Source organism: Labeo rohita, chromosome 22, assembly GCF_022985175.1.
Source record: "Labeo rohita strain BAU-BD-2019 chromosome 22, IGBB_LRoh.1.0, whole genome shotgun sequence".
Lineage (NCBI taxonomy): Eukaryota > Metazoa > Chordata > Actinopteri > Cypriniformes > Cyprinidae > Labeo > Labeo rohita.
Genome location: NC_066890.1, coordinates 27,427,168 through 27,444,407, shown reverse-complemented (window position 1 = coordinate 27,444,407; position 17,240 = coordinate 27,427,168). Strand labels below are relative to the sequence as shown.

General features: G+C 35.5%; 1 protein-coding gene and 1 long non-coding RNA gene across 5 annotated transcripts in view; one reads left to right on the top strand and one right to left on the bottom strand.

Annotated features, from left to right (window-relative positions):
• nr5a2 (nuclear receptor subfamily 5, group A, member 2) overlaps positions 1 to 11,104 on the bottom strand; it is a 75,708-nt gene extending 64,604 nt beyond the window's left edge. For 2 of the 4 annotated variants that reach the window (XR_007825253.1, XM_051094351.1), the window contains exons 1-4: positions 10,967 to 11,104; positions 9,276 to 9,398; positions 7,022 to 7,140; positions 4,767 to 4,908 (exon numbers count right to left, since the gene is read on the bottom strand). Coding sequence is in view for 3 of the 4 variants with exons in the window: in XM_051094351.1 (XP_050950308.1) it covers positions 4,767 to 4,908; positions 7,022 to 7,140; positions 9,276 to 9,398; positions 10,967 to 11,021 (439 nt within the window). In the remaining variant the exon portion in view is untranslated. Of the gene's footprint in view, positions 1 to 4,766; positions 4,909 to 7,021; positions 7,141 to 9,275; positions 9,399 to 9,475; positions 9,635 to 10,966 lie in introns of those variants that run through there. The other 2 variants (XM_051094352.1, XM_051094353.1) reach the window with 2 other exon arrangements.
• On the top strand, positions 9,722 to 14,444 carry LOC127153326 (uncharacterized). The gene is made up of 3 exons (XR_007825255.1): positions 9,722 to 9,866; positions 10,942 to 11,040; positions 13,807 to 14,444. It is a non-coding gene; the product is annotated as an uncharacterized LOC127153326 (long non-coding RNA).
• Positions 14,445 to 17,240: the final 2,796 nt, after the last annotated feature.

The window sequence follows — 17,240 nt, the reverse complement described above, 5'->3', positions numbered from 1 at the left end:
TTGTTGCAAACTTACACTATGCACAGTATGCAAATTTTCAGTATACAAAGAATGACATTATGTTTTAAGTATATACTGTAGTATACATACTATGCACGATATACCAACTTTTAGTATGCACAGAATGCCATGTGCGTTTTGAAATGGCGTATTACTGTTTTACTTGTACTATTGTTGTAGTAACTAGTATGCATACTCATATTATGCACCATATGCAAATTTTCTGAACACATAGGATGACATAATACATATGTTAATGTGTGCATTTCTTCTAATTTTACTACTATAATTACTACTATACTACTATTATTGCAGTATATAGTATGCATACTACGCACACTATTCTAATTTTCTGTATACATACAATGACTTTCTAAAAATGAAGTGGCATTATACTATATTACAGTCTATAGTATGCATGCATACTATAAAATATGTGTGCTTTTGTTCCATTTGAAACAGAATACTACTACTATTGTTGCAGTATGTATACATATGCTATGCACAGTATGTAATTTTTTGTATTTATAAATGTACATTTTGTGCATTTCTGATTATGTGTGAAATGGCACACTATCAATTCTACACTTACTATTGTTGCAGTATATACTGTAGTATGCATACTATGCACAGTAAGCACATTTTATGTTTACATAGAATGACTGTGTTTCTAGCAATGTTTGAAATGGCATAATACTATACTACTTCTACTATTGTTGCAGTATATAATATGCAAGCTTACACTATGCACAGTATGCACATTTTTTGTATGCACAGAATGACATTTTGTGCATTTTGGGCTTTTTTTGAATGGCATACCTGCTACTGTTGCAGTATATACTGTAGTATGCATAATGCGCGCAGTGCGCAAATTTTCTGTAAAAACAGAATTTCAGTGCATTTCTTACTATGTTTTAAATAGCATGCTACCATACTACTACTTTTTGCACTATATAGTATGCACACTTGCACAGTTTATATATTCTCTATACATAAAATTACATACTGCACTTAGATAAAAGCACAATACACAGAATAGCATACTGCATACACCACAATGCAATGCACACAACTTGTCCTTTGATTCCAAGTATAATATCAGCAACAATTTTTACAACTTTTTATTGACTTGATTGGGTTGCCAAAAGTGCATACTAAAATTTTTTTTACAAATGCAAAACAAGCATTTATTTCCATTATTAAAAATTACGAGCATACAATGCTAATTGTGAAATAATGCGTACTGTTTCACTTACTATATCTTTTTTAAAATAGTAGCTAGTATGCATTATTTATTGTTCAGTATTTAGTATGTAGTAGGCTAGTATTCTATTCCGAACGGAGCCCATTTTTTTTCATGCAAACTGTGTGTCTATTCCGTATGCCTGTGTCTCTGTGTGTACATGACTTATAAAACCAATTTGTGAGTTACTCAAATGGCTTGCGGAAAGCAATTGCCTTGGTAATAAAAGCAGTTGCCTGATCTAATTTACTTGAATTGGCCGTCCATAGATGTTGTTTGTTTGTGCGCGCTCTGCGTCTGTGTAGACGGGGCCCGTCTGGGCAGATTCGAGCGCTGCTTATTGTCTGATTTATGTGTGTTTAATATACAGGAATATTAAGCGTTGCTTGGGCGAGAATCCCTGTCCTATCACAGGCATATGAATGCCTCCCCTGGCCGGCTCCTGACACACAGTTTGTCATGTCTGCTGGAGCTCTACTCTGAAGGCGCGCCGTTCCATGCGCACACATGAATAGCTATGATACCTATGCATAAGTAATGGGACAGCTTGCCGCCACCACCGCCAGCGGCCGGGAGACGGCAAACGCGTCCCAGCCCCAAAAAAATGACTAAGTGTGCAATGCAAAGCGTGGAGCATGTTTTGAATATCCACAGTAGAGCCGTGCCGCGTCAGATTCATCAAGGTCCTTAATATGGATAACAGACGTTTGATGAAATCTAAACTATTTTACGCTCCGCTGTGCACAACATTGGACTCGCATGGAATGAATAAACGCACAGGCCGGTCTATGCTGCTTCCTTTTCACTTCCTCAACTCGATACTGATTATATAGAGGTAAAAAAAGATTCTTCTTCTTAATCTGTAACTGAGCCACAAATATATAAAAGAAGATAATTACGGGCTTCCTCGGAAAGACATAACACGCTTCCCCATGCTTTTTCCAGAACTTTTAAACAGCAGGCTTTTCCTTATCTGTATTGATAATAGAGCTTCCATGGAGACATGGAAGGCCACTTGTCTGTGTCACACTGATATGGATGTTTTGTTTTGCTACTTGTTCAATTATGGTGAGTGTTGCGCTCAAATCTGTTTGCTGAAAGCTTCTGATAATGTACAAAGAAAGATTTAAACCAAAGCATTTATTTCTGACAGGTCCGTCACTACAATTCACAGGGCCTGGGACCCCTAACAAACAGGTAAACTATATATTATTTTTACTACTATTATTAAATCTTAAAGTTAAAATCTTACATTTCCATAAATTTTTAAAATTGGCATGGATTTTATGATAAAATCATTTTTTAAAAAAGTCATTAGCCATGGATTGCAGATCCATCACTACTGCAGGTCCCCCACTACATTACAATTTTTATTTTTATTTTTTTTTATATTAAAAACAACTTTAAAACTGTCATTAACTTTATGACAAAATTATGTCATAAGCGATGAGTTGCACGTTCATCATTAAAATTCATGGGGCCCGGGACCTTTGACTAATAGATAAGCTATATTATTATTATTACTATTGTTATTATTGTTGTTATTATTATTATTATTAATATTTTTTAAAATTGCCATCAGCATTCATGGGGCTTTGACCAAAAGGTAAGCTAAACAGTTATTTATTTTAAAATGGCCATCAATTTTATCCTCGAGTAATAAGCCAGCTTTGCTTTATTTATTTTTTTTATTATTTATTTATTCATTTGCAGATCCATAACTAATGTTTTTTAAAAACAACTTTCATCAAAAATTATCATTAAATATACGACAAATGTGAGTGATGGTATGCAGGTTCATCTTTAAAATTCACGGGCCTAAGGACCTTTGACTGATAGATAAGCTATATAATAATAATAATAATTAAATTAATTAAATGAATTAAAATTACAAAATTATGTCATAAGTAATGGGCTGCAGGTTCATCATTAAAATTCATGGAACCCTGACTAATAGGGTAAGCTATACAGTTATTATTATTTTTTATAATATACTTATTCTTTTTTTTTTTTTTTTTTTTATTAAAATTGCTATCAAAATTATGGCAAAATAATGTCATAAGTGATGGATTGCAGGTCCATGCAGTCCGGGATCCTCGAATAATAAGCCAGCTTTAAATTATCATTATTATTTTTTATTATTTGTTTATTTTTTTTATTTAAAAACTATTATTACTATATCAAATTGCCCTCGGTTTTATGACTTTTATGACTTTTATGATTTCTTCAGCCGTAATTCTGTTTTCAAGCAATATGCATGAAACTTACTGCTGCGGTTTGTATTCAAAACACCATTTCGGTTAACATTTTCCATCTCTGCAGCTTTCGAACTATCAGAACAAGCCTGTGGGGAGTATTAGCGAGCGCTCATCTCTTTGGACGGGTCTGACAGGGTGCTGGAGGGCCTCGTATCCTGTTGGTAGCATGCGGCAGCAAATCAAAGCCAGCTAGCTATAAAACGACACCGCTCGAAATTCTGCCCTCCAGCAGTTAAACAATTAACAGTCGTACATCTACATACTAAGAGAAACGACTCATGTAGTAAGCGTGTTGAATTCTTAGACTGTGTGGTTCACCCGAAAATGTTTTTTTTCTGTTGTTTCAAACGTGTTTGACTTTCTTTTTTTCTGTGGAACATAAAAGGAGGTGTTTTGAATGAAAGTGAATGGGGATCAAAGCTGTCAAGCACTAAAAAGTAAATAATAACTTGCAGTTAAAGTCAAAAGTTTACATACACCTCGCAGAATCTGCAAAATGGTAAGGAGGGATCATTCAAAATGCATGTTATTTTTTTATTTAGTACTGACCTGAGAACGATATTTCACATAAAAGACATTCAAATATAGTCCACAAGAGAAAATAATAGTTGAATTTATTTTGTTTAGTGATAGTTGTTCATGACAACTGTTCTGAAACTGGCCGCTGTTCTTCTAAAAAATCCTTCAGGTCCCACAAATTCTGTGGTTTTCCAGCATTTTTGTGTATTTGAACCCTTTCCAACAATAACTGTATGATTTTGAGATCCATCTTTTCACACTGAGAACAACTGAGGGACTCATATGCAACTATTACAGAAGGTTCAAACACTCACTGATGCTCCAGAAGGAAATACAATGCATTAAGAGCTGGGGGTGAAAACTTTTGACCAGAATGGATGTGTGCATTTTTCTTATTTTGCCTAAAATCATATTTTTTCCATTTAGCACTGCCCTTCAAAAGCTACAGAAGACACTTAAGAAGAAGACAAAATAAGTTAAATATACCCTGATCTTTAAATTCAAAAAGTTTTCACCCCCCGGCTCCTAATGCGTTGTGTTTCTGTACAAAGATTTGGGATATAGTGCACAATTTATACTTTTTTTGACAGCGGTGGTCCCCGTTCACTTTCATTGCATGGAAAAGAGCAGCGTGAACATTCTTTAACGCCTTCATTTGTGTTCTACGCAGAAAGAATGTCCTGTGCCATTCAGGTGAATAAACAATGATGCAAACTGTGCACACATGAAGTAAAAAGACTTCTTACCCTCCAGTTTCATGCCGACAGTGAGGCACTTTTGGAAGCGACAGTAGGGGCAGCGTTTCCGCTGGGTCTTGTCTATTTGACAGCTCTGGTTCTCTATACATGTGTAGCGCTTGTTGTTCTGCACCGTGCGCTTGAAGAAGCCCTGCAGAGTGAGGTGAATGAAGATGTCAAACTTTTGACCTCCAGTGTTTGTTAATGTGCTATTCAGCCACAGACAACCCACACAAAAACACTTGTATCCATTCACACAGAAAAAAAAAAGAGGTGTTACACACACTGCCACACAAGTAGACACATATAAAAGTAGAGCCACGGGCAGAGAAACGCTCCCTCAGCAGTCGACGCTCACTTGGATAAACACAAACACACACACCCACACAAAAACTGACATGTGCACCCACACGCACACTTGACATGAACAAACAGAAACGCAGGCTGGAAAGAAACAGATTTGTGAGACATGTGAGAAGCTGACTGGAGAGCGGACAAAACACAGACGTGATCACTTTAGGTGACCCGCTTGATATCCTCGCTAATATAAAAATACGCTTTTAGCGTAGTGACATACTAATATTACATATTTAGCGTGTTTCCATTAGAGGCAAACAATAAAGTCCAATAAGTTGGAGAAATGTTGTTCTAGATTTTAACTGAACACCCAAAGAGAGGCATCCAAATATCAAAATTTCTTCCAAATAAATTCCCGTTGAACTTCTCTGATCCTATTATTCATACGGCCAAAGCAAAAAAGCAACTGAAAAAATCCAATAAATTATATCCATAATTTACAGCCGCAGGATTACAAGATTCCACCTGCAACTGTTCTGAATTCATTTTCGGGGCAGGAGAGAATCAAACGAGGAACGGTATTAACTTATTCTTGATCAACACCGTAGGGAGACCGGCCCATTTAAAACTAAAAGGATCAATACTGGCCAGAACTCAAATAACACACACACACACGACTGTAAGAAGGAGTTCATAAAGTGCTTAACCTTGAATGTAGAACTATATCATTAAAACAAGTCAAATTTGAAATTAAATAGATGGAACAGCAAAATACTGGTTGCCTATAGAAGATCGAAATTCTAAAACAGAATTTTAAATGACATTTAAAGTACAATATTGATATTTAAATACTGTTGAAACTCCAAATGGCAAATCATTTTCTTATGTTGTGCTACAAAGATCTGTTGAGAATTAAAAGAGAAAATCCACCAACATATACACCCTTTGGCGGAAAAAAAAAACCCCAAAACAAAAAAACAATGAGTCAACATGAGAGAGAAAGACAAAGATGTAGGATTTTCTAAACTGTCAATTTGGTTTATGAACTATCATGTGTGACTGAACTCCAAAACTCTGACGGTGTCCGGAAATAAACACACCACCAGATTTCAATTGGACGTTGGACAAAAACAGTTCTTTCTTCAGTTGCTAAGCACACAGCTGGTCACGAAACAAAATCAACATCCTGTAATACGCTAATAAATAACTTCTCAAACAAATAAAAAGTGCACATGAATTTGATTTAATTTAAAAAAGGTGTTCTTAAATGATTTCGGATGTCTTAGCCCAACATAAAATGTCCTTAAAATTATTATATGTGACCCTGGACCACAAAACCAGTTATAAGGATCAATTTTTTGTTAAATGAGATTTATACATCATGAAAGTTGAATCAACAGATTTCCATTGATGTATGGTTTGTTACATTAGGACAATAATTGGCCGAGATACAACTATTTGAAAATCTGAGGGTGCAAAAAAAATCTAAATATTGAGTAAATCACCTTTAAAGTTGTCCAAATGAAGTTCTTAGCAATGCATATTACTAATCAAAAATTAAGTTTTGATATATTAACAGTAGGAAATTAAAAAAAATCTTCATGGAACATGATCTTTACTTAATATCCTAATGATTTTTGGCATAAAAAGAAAAATCATTTTGACCCATACAATGGATTGTTGGCTATTGCTACAAATATACCCACGCTGCTTACGACTGGTTTTGTGGTCCAGGGTCACATATGGTTTTCAAGAATGACATCACGTAACCTATTTTGCCAACTGACGGATTCATTTTCTTTTAAATACCACTTGAGTGGATGCGCAGCCTTTAAGGCAACAATTTCTTTAAAAACAGTCTACAATTACATAGCTGCACAGTTTTCCCCTTATCGGGACAGACCTGAGTCCCATTTATAGGTCACGACCCACCAGTTGAGAAGTTAAAAACAGCTGATGTTACGCACCTTACAGCTCTCACAGGTCAGTAACCCGTAGTGATATCCGGACACCTTGTCTCCGCACACCGGACACATTTCGTCCAAATCTTCGTCGTAGGAGTAGTCCATCATTTTAAACTGAGGGGCTGAAAATGAGAATCAAAATATGAGCACTGAGTCCCAATTTACATGTTTTTGTAATCAATTATTATAACAAAAATGACTTGGCAGGAGACTCTTTTAAATGTCCATTCAGAAAGACACACTCAACACTCAACTGAAGGACCTAAAACATCAAGAACTGACTGAATCTCTGAAGAGAAGCTCCAACGAGAAGGTTCCTGAATGGAATTCTTTGCTTGATAATTGAACAATTTTTATTTTTTAACCGTGTAAAACACATTTAACGGTAACTGCCTTCGATACCTTCTGTGCAGCTTGCAGTTTTGCAAACAAAAGTCGAGGAATCACCAGTTGTGAGCTTTACACAAATCCTAGCCTTAAGAGTGAATTTTCTAGAAGTGTATGCAGTTTTGGGTCTCTAGGAAATAGCCGAAGCTTTTAGTCGGGTGTGGAGGATGGTCGCAGACAGGGCAAAACTTCAGTTTCGATCTGGTTAATATTCATGATGGCTCGTAAATTGGTGTGGGAGCGCGAGAGAGGCTGCTGTCTCGCGCTGGAGTGGAACGTTTAGCCACGAGGCGAATAAAAGCAAAACAACATGTAAATACACGAGGATTGTATGCTGGCAAAATAAAACATACACCGTGGAATATGTCTTATGTATATTCGGGATTATTCTTTCTTATTATTCTTCTTATATTTCATTTTCATCTTTTAATTAGCATTAACACTGATGAAGTGATGCAGTTTGAGAGTTCTAAATAGAACCATTTTACATAAAAGAAGGTATTTTGGAACGGAACGTGAAGAAAAAAGCATTCGAACAGAAACTGTGTTCCACAGGAAAAAAAAAAAAAAAAGAAAAAGAAACACTTCATTCGAAACACATCAAATCTATTATGACGTAAAACTTTGCGTTATTAAATAAAACATGTTCGGATTTTCGTTTATTATAAGCCTGCTCATTATTCCCACAAGTTCATTATTTGTACAAAATGTGTGTGTGTGTGTGTTTTAAGAAACGCAACAAGTGCTTTAAAAATGCTCACATTTTTATATCGTTGTAGAATAATTCCATAAGTGTTACATTTTAAGCTTTTTCAGCTTGTCGATAATTGTTTAAATTTTAAATTTGACTAAAAATGCCGTTCTTTGATTTTAAACAAATAATCGTTATTTATAACGGCTTGTAACGTGTTTTCTAACGTGTGCTGGAGCAGCGTAAAATAGAATAGACTAAAATTTAAATATTTGAATTTGAAAATACATTCATATTCTTATTTCTATTTTTTTTTAAACTAGCAAACAGAACATTCCAGGAACCTACGTTCTATCACCTGGAATTTCTTTATACTTCTACCTTCAGTTTAAATACATTCCTCTATTATAATAATAATAATAGAGCGATTGCTCTGTCCCAGTCAGTTTTATGCCCGCAACGCGTTAAGATAAAATTTTAATTTCAACGACTGATATAATGTACACTCTCAAAACATAAAATACACAAAAAAACTATTCTTTGAAGCATTTGTCACGGAGTTGGTGTGTGGTTGTTTGGATATTAAAAAGTTATATTGCGAGGTTCTTCAGATTTTTTTCCCCCAGTACATAGTTGGTTTTTTAAATCAGTTTTATCCTGACTGGAAGATTTATTTAAAAAATATAAACGCAGCTTATGCCGACTTAACTATTTTGGAGCAGCAGATTTATGTTTGGCGTAAAGCTGCGCTCTGTCATAGTCATTATTGTGGTTTCGTTTTCCCTTTCTGTTGTATATACGAAGAGCAAATTCACTGGCAGGTGATGCAGATCATGTTGAGTTTATAAGAGTTCACTCGGCTCAAAATAATTCACGCTCTGCTATTGCACTTTGTTTCCTAATTTATCTTTACGCGGCCAGCTAGTGCACGTTTAACCGCGAGTCGATTCTGGTAAAAGTACACGCAAATATTTTCTAAACTTCTGTTTTGCGCAGTCTGGTCATTTTGTAGTGCGTTTACGTCTATTAAATCAAATTCCAGTGACAGAACGAGTGCAAGTTATATTTGTGGCATGCGCTGTTCGTAAAAGGTCAGTGATCTGACAATGAGAGGTTTAATATTACGCGCATGAATGAAAGCGCATGGCGCACATTTACTCTGCCGCGTTTGCCGCTTACCTTGCATGTTTCCAGGCATATGCCCCTGTTCCCCATGCGATCGAGCGAGTCCCAGAGATTCCGACTCGACTTTAGGCAGCATGACAGCTCTGCTGAGCCGCTGATGAGTACGCGCCGCTCCGCCTGAGAGGAACACCAGAGATTCTCAAAAACACCGTCCAAACGTCCGAAACAAATCCTGTGTGTGTGTGTGGACCTACAAGACGGCCTGAGTTCGCCTGCCCGTCTTTTGTGAGTTGTTCACACGCTGCGTAAGTTCATTCGGGTGGTCTTTGCAGCGACTATGATGCTGGTCTTTAAACCGGAGTGCGCGAACTGTCAGGAACTTCGCACGAGCCCCTCCTCCGCGCGCGCTCTGTGTCGCTCTATCTGTGAAGTTCAAAAGGCTCCTCGCTGCTTTGTTTACGCCGCACTGACACCGCGTCAGCCAATCAGCGCTGCGTTCGCTGCGCTGGCGTCACGCGTTCGTCCAATCACAATCGGCCCGAGAATCAGCGCCTCCGCTCGCTGTTCACTCACGCCGGCAAACAGACAAACTAAACTAATTGAACATTACGAGACACCCAGCGCCGTTAACGGGAGCACCGGGAGGTATGTGGTGATATACCGGAGGGCAAAGTGTTTGTGTGTATTTCAAAAATATATCTGAATAAGGAGAAAATTACACAAGATTTAGGCTAGTCTATAATTGACGTTTTAATTTTACTTGCAATCTAATTTTAGTGGCATCAACTTGCTGTTTAAATGAATTTTAAAATTTAATTATTAGAAAAAGAAAGCACAAAAACTTAACAAAAAATGTTAAGAAATGAGAAAACGCCTTGCGTTGTGTATTAAAAGTGTAGCCTACAGGAAAAAAATATTTTTAGTTTTGTTATTTGTTTTATTTAGCCTATATATTAGAAATGCAAAAAAACTTATTTTATAATTTATATTTGTAATGTTAATTTTATTTAAACGTAAAATAATTTATAAACACTGGAAAAAATAAGATGTAAGAAATCCGTCGATAAAATGCTTTTTAATCCTGCGTGTTGTGCGTGATGATATAATGCCAATAATAACTGTACTTAAATCATAAAAGCCCATTAGACAAAACCTGTAATATGATAACAAACGTCGGCAACACATAACGAAAATAGCTGGCACATTTAAACGCAATATTTAGATTCACACGCAAGAAAATGATCAGGAATTGTCACACACGATTTTTAGTTTCCTTCCCTTGACGTTCGATCTCATTTCATACAAAGGTAAACAATTTTCTTTTATATTAGCTTGTAACATTAAGCATTTACTATAATAATAGGCTATATTACTAATAATGATCTTCTAATCATTACTTCAGAATTGTTATTAACACATTCCGCTACTTTCTCCGCTCCTTATCAGTACCAAAACAGCGCAATAAAAGGCCAAAATGCTGTTTATGTAATTGCACGCGACATAAAACACACTGCATCCTGTTTTCAAAAATAAAATAAAGTCTTTACAGTCCAAGACGGTAATAAAGCCAGTAATAAACACGTTCAGAAAAGGGCAAAAAAACATCAACAGGCCAGCGCTCCGCATCTTTCATATGAGCTCCAATATATAAGCAACATAAGTCTGTTGAATATTACAATGAGCACTAATGAATAATGCATTTTTTTTTTTTTTTTGTCAGAGCAAACAGCAAGTTTGCCACTTACCCAAGTCTTTACTGGAGTCACGTTGTCCCAGCTGACTCTCCAAACTAGTGGACATTGTAGGACCAAAATAGCAGGTGATCCACCTGAGCAACTATATCCTAAACAGCATTTCCATTCTTTCAAACTTTTGAAGCTTCATCATCCGTGAAGAAAAGTGAGGTGTTTTAGAGCAAAGCGGCCGCCTGACATCTCTCCCTTTACTTTCACACAGCCACTCACCCCTCATCCCCCCTCACCATGACCCGCACTAAACCTGCAGTCATATCTCACCTACTCAACAATATTCAAAACTTCTGAGGTTGATAGGTTTGCCTAGATCACGTGGAGTTGGACAGATTGATAACAGCCAGTTATAAAGTGACACACAGATAGATAAGCCAAAGCGGACAGATAGTACTGAAGGAATGATTAACCGGCGGGAGAAGAGAGTACGAAACTGCCGTCCACGGCAATGGCTGAATGGAATTAAGACAGGTGGTAAAATGTGAGATCAAAAGAACACAACAGGGTGATACCGGGCCGCAAACTTTGAACTACTTCTACCAAACACTATAGCACACAGAGTGAGCTTGTTTTATGGGACGTGTGAGGATCAGGATGGACACGCGTGCTCAGAGGGATAAGACATGTTGATTAACCTGGAGATGTTCCAGGATGTAGTGACAGACTTACAGATGCAAATCAATGGAAATGCAAACAAAATCCAAATATATGTTATGGTTTATACAATAGGTGTTTGTACAAAGGCCTGTATCTATTTATTTATTGAAATTTAGAAATTTGGGCCTCTGTACAAATAATGTTAATATCTATTATTATATTATATATATTATATTATATTGAACATTTATTGATTAATATTAATATTTACTGATGATATATAGGCCTCTGTACAAACAACCGTTTTGATGCTTATATTAATATATTATATAAGTAGCTTAAAAATAAGTAATATGTATGTATACAACATTTTATATTGAATTTAGCATCTATCTATTAAATTTAGGCCTGTACAATGTTAATGTTTACGTTATTAGATTATATAAATAATTTGTTAAAAATAAGTTATGTATACACAACATTTTATATTGATTTTAGTATTTATTGACAATATATTATCAATATTAGTATTATCAATAAATAATAATTTTAAAATTTTGTATATATATAATTAATTAATTTAGTTAAATCATATATAATATATAGCTAATGTGATATTTAAGAATTTCCCTGGTTTAATAAAGATGTAAATTAATAAATATTAATAAATATGTCATGTTTAATAAATACTTATATATTTACTACTTATATATTTGATAGACATACATTTTATCTATCTATCTATCTATCTATCTATCTATCTATCTATCTATCTATCTATCTATCTATCTATCTATCATCTATTTATCTGTCTATCTATCTATCTATCTATCTATCTATCTATGTATGTATGTATGTATGTATGTATGTATCTATCTATCTATCTATCTATCTATCTATCTATCTATCATCTATTTATCTGTCTATCTATCTATCTATCTATCTATCTATCTATCTATCTATCTATCTATCTATATGTATGTATGTATGTATGTATGTATGTATCTATCTATCTATCTATCTATCTATCTATCTATCTATCTATCTATCATCTATTTATCTGTCTATCTATCTATCTATCTATCTATCTATGTATGTATGTATGTATGTATGTATGTATGTATGTATCTATCTATCTATCTATCTATCTATCTATCTATCTATCTATCTATCTATGTATCTATGTCTGTCTGTCCCCTTGTCATCCAAGATGTTCATGTCTTTCTTTCGTCGTATTGAAACTGTGTTTTTTGAGGAAAACATTTCAGGATTTTTCTCCATATAATGGACTGATATGGTGCCCTGAGTTTGAACTTCCAAAATTCAGTTTAAATGCAGCTTCAAATGATCCCAAATGCGGTTGTAAACGATCCCAGCCGAGGAAGAAGGGTCTTATCTAGCAAAACGATTGGTTATTTTCATTAAAAAAATGCTATTTAAAAACTTTTTCATCTCAAACGCTCGTCTTGCCTTTCTCTCCCTGAACTGTGTATTCTGGCTCAAGACAGTTAGGGTATGTCGAAAAACTGCAATAGTATTTTCTCCCTCAACTTAAAAAATCATTTCAAAATCATCCTACATCGCTGCAGAAGTACTGACCCAGTCTTTGCAAAGTGAACACGCAAAGAAGATCAAACACCCTTAACAAAAAAGATAAAACAGCGATACAGGATGATTTTGCAGATGAGGGAGAACATGAGATGGGAGTTTCTCGACATACCCTAACTGTCATGAACTGGAGAAAAACAGTCCAAGCAGAGTAAGACAAGACGAGCGTTTGGCATTAAAAAGTATATAAATTGTATTATTTTTATGAAAATAACTGATCGTTTTGCTAGATAAGACCCTTCTTTCTCGGCTGGGATCGTTTACAACCGCGTTTGGGATCATTTAAAACCGCATTTAAACTAAATTTTGGAAGCTCAAAATCCATTATATGGAGAAAAATCCTGAAATGTTTCCATCAAAAACCATAATTTCTTTTCGACTGAAGAAAGAAAGACAAGAACATCTTGGACGACAAGGGGGTGAGTACATTATATGTGAATCTTTGTTTTGGAAGTGGACTTATCTATCTTTCTATCTATCTATCTATCTATCTATCTATCTATCTATCTATCTATCTATCTGTCTGTCTGTCTATCTGTCTATCTATATATCTATATCTATGGACATATTGAAATGTTTGTAGTTTTAAATTATTTTGTGTTCTTTGCCTCTCTCTTTCACTTGATCTACAGCGCTCCACACAAAAGAGCAATTTCATGCAAGGTGAGGGGCAACAATGCCATCTAAATTTGGCGACAAAAGATAAAGAGTCTCAGGACAAGTGGCCTGGCAAACACAGGCCTGTTGACTGAAGCGCGGGGACCTAATGACCCTCATGTCACTGGCCCACAGCAGCTACAAGGGAGAAGACAACAGAGTGAGGCCGTCTTGACTACCATAAGTGGACGTGCGCTGATAACACAAGGGGTACCTGAGAGCTCTTTGCTTACCAGAGAGATTACCGGCCCGCCGAGGCTCAAAGCTGGGGGATTTGTCAACTTAACCCCTGTCCCCGCTCTCTTTTTTTCCCCCCTTCAGCCGTGTTTTACGATGCTGGATAGACCCCTGCACTAAACACAGAGGTCTTTACAGCAGAATAAAACATGGTTAAGTGTAGCGCGGCTGGGGTCAAGGTTTCAATCGTGGAGGAGAGGGCTTCAGGAGCTAATGAAAGCAGGATCTTGCACTCTGACTGCCAGCCGTGCTCAGTAATCTATTCAATTCGTGAAAATGCTGTGAGACATGTTTATATCTGCTCAAATTATTCTGGTGACCTGCAAAATTTGTTAATCTTCTAAGTACTCTGACTCTTGTAGACTTTTTTTGGTTGTAATAGATATTCAGTTATGTAAAATAAGTATGTATGTAATTAAAAATCATGTTTTTTTTTTATTCTGCATTTCATGTAATATCAATCAAACTGCAGTTGGATTGTTTTGATTAAATAATAATAACTCAAAAAATACAATAAAACACAATAAAACTAAAAACATGATAACAAAATAAGTTATCTCTTTTTGCAAATTAAGTCTTTATATAGAGTATATGGTATTTACAGAATTTCTTTGGTTTAATAAATATGTTATATATGTTATTTGACTATATATAGATATTTGCTATTTTTGCTATTTTAAATATTTAATATATATTAGATTTTACGACACACATACACTCACTAACTCACTAATGATAAATTAGTTTTTGTGAACTAAATAAAGAACTTCTAATAATAATAATAATAGTAATATAATCAGTAATAATAACAAAAAACAACTTCATATTAAATAAAAATAAAAATAAAAATGAAAATTTTAAAAATATTTAATTAATTACCATTTCAGACAGAATTACACACATATATACACATATACACTAACTTCTAAATAAGAAAATAAGAAAATAAGAAATCATCATAATATAAACTAGTTTTTGTATACTAAATACAACACGAATAAACAGGATTTTATGAAACTATATATATTTCACTATTTTAAGTATGAACACATCAGTGACTTCGGCATTTAGCACTGGCTTATGATTTTATGGTGGCAGTTCACATTTTATTGTACTATCAAAGTCGTTCTCCAGTATGATGTGGTTATATAATTTGATAAACACAAGGTGGGGCGCATCTCTTTCTGTGATAAAAATCAGTGGCAGTATAACTGGACATGTTCTGACGTCACAATCAAGCCCAAACACAATCTACACATAAAAACGTAGGTTATTCCACCAAAAGTCCACCAAAGTAGGATGACTGTCATTCAAAATATTCAACAATTTGATCAAATGTTATCATGTTTTTAGAAACTGAGAGTCCAGTTTAACACTTCACCCAGTTCAAATCAAAATCTGAGAAATCGCCTCCTGAAATCAGAGCGGAAATGTGCAAATCCACCATGATAATGGTTTAATTAATCTGCTGTACTTCAAGGATAAAAAAATTGGATTGCTGGTGAAGACTTTTGCATTGCCACCCCATTGTATTCCTATGTCTTCCATTGTAAGAGACAAGAAAGCTTGATGCACTGCTCTATCCAAACCCCGTCAATATGTAATTCTCACAATCTGTTTGTGATGATATAACGTTGACATTTGAAGTGCAAAACGCAACGAGCTGTTCTCACGCTTCCGCTTCAAATGCACCTACATGGGGATGATGGAAAAAAAGCCAAAGGGCGTGGGACGCTCAGATTCAGTGGATATTTCCTGGCTGCGACAGTGCTAACTTTGTTTTGTGTAGTATTAGATGAGCGAGATGAGTATGGGGAATCTGGGTTGTGCGAAAACCATGTTTTGTTGACCTTCCGTGGCTGTCATCAATGAATAGTAAGAAAAAGGGGACGAGCGAGACGAGAGCGAGTGTTGTCGGGCATTGTTGGGAGAGTAAACAGCGCCCAGAGCCTGGGAAAGGGCTGGGATTTGTGCCACGGCATTTCTGAGTCATACGGTCCGCTTATCGTGTTTGTTTCGTGTTTCTACCTGACGTGTTTGCATTAGCATTCCTAGCAGCGTGACGGCCGCGGCTCGCGTGTTCCCAGCTCCCGTCCGATCAAATCCGTCCTGTCCGCGTTTAATTAAACCCCATATGTTTTCTTGGGTTCCTCTCTTCGTCTTCTCTGGCAGAGGACGAGAAAAAAAGAGAAAACAAGCTGCTAGATCCATTAGCGGGTCAAGCAACAGTCATTGTTCATTGCTTCCTATATGCTTCTATTTTCAAGAGCTTCGTGGAACAATAGCACTCGCGGTTCTGTCAGGTGTTTGCGGTCGCAACGAAAATCAAAACAAAATACATGTGGATCTGGAAAAAAAACAGAGTTGGACACTTTCTAAACCACAACATTAGGTCTGATCCTCATCCTTGAGTGGAATCAGAACTGACAGATGTCTTAAATGTGCAACACTGTGGTTGCGAATATGAAAACACATGTGTTTGGAAAGTCAAAAGCAGATGATGAGGATTGTATGATGCTGAGCAGATGAGTAAATGGATGAGGTTAAGTGTGGAAGTGGAAATTATCACAAGCATTTTGATTAGTTGCACATTCGAAGGCATTTTGAGCCGACACATTGAGCTTTGGTGCCCATGTGGGAAATCCAGGTTCGAATCCGGGTTCACATTTCCAGTTGTGGTCCCCTTTATTTATTTATTTAGTGGTCAAAAATAAAAACAGATTTTTTTAAATAAACAATATAATATACAAAAATATATATATTTATTCATTTTGAGCTGACATATTGAGCTTTGGTGCTCATTTGGGAAATTAGGGTTCAAATCGAGCTTCCATTTCTTAGTTGTGAATTCAACAAATTAAATTATTTTTTACAGAAAATTTGTGTACAAATATGGTTTCATATTTTTAAATATTTTTACTTTTTTTACTAAATAGGACATAGGGAAAAAAGTGCTAAAATTGGATTATTTATTTATTAATTTTCATATTTATTTAGGCTCTGTTTGTGGTTTATGTTTGATATTGCGAATTACTATAATACATTTTACATTTGAAATTTTTTGAGCTGAAACATTGGTTCGAATCAGGGTTCAAATGTCCAAGTGTGTTCCCTCATTATTTTTTGTCTTCTTTCTTTTATTCTTTTCGATAAAAGTGGCCAAACATAAAAT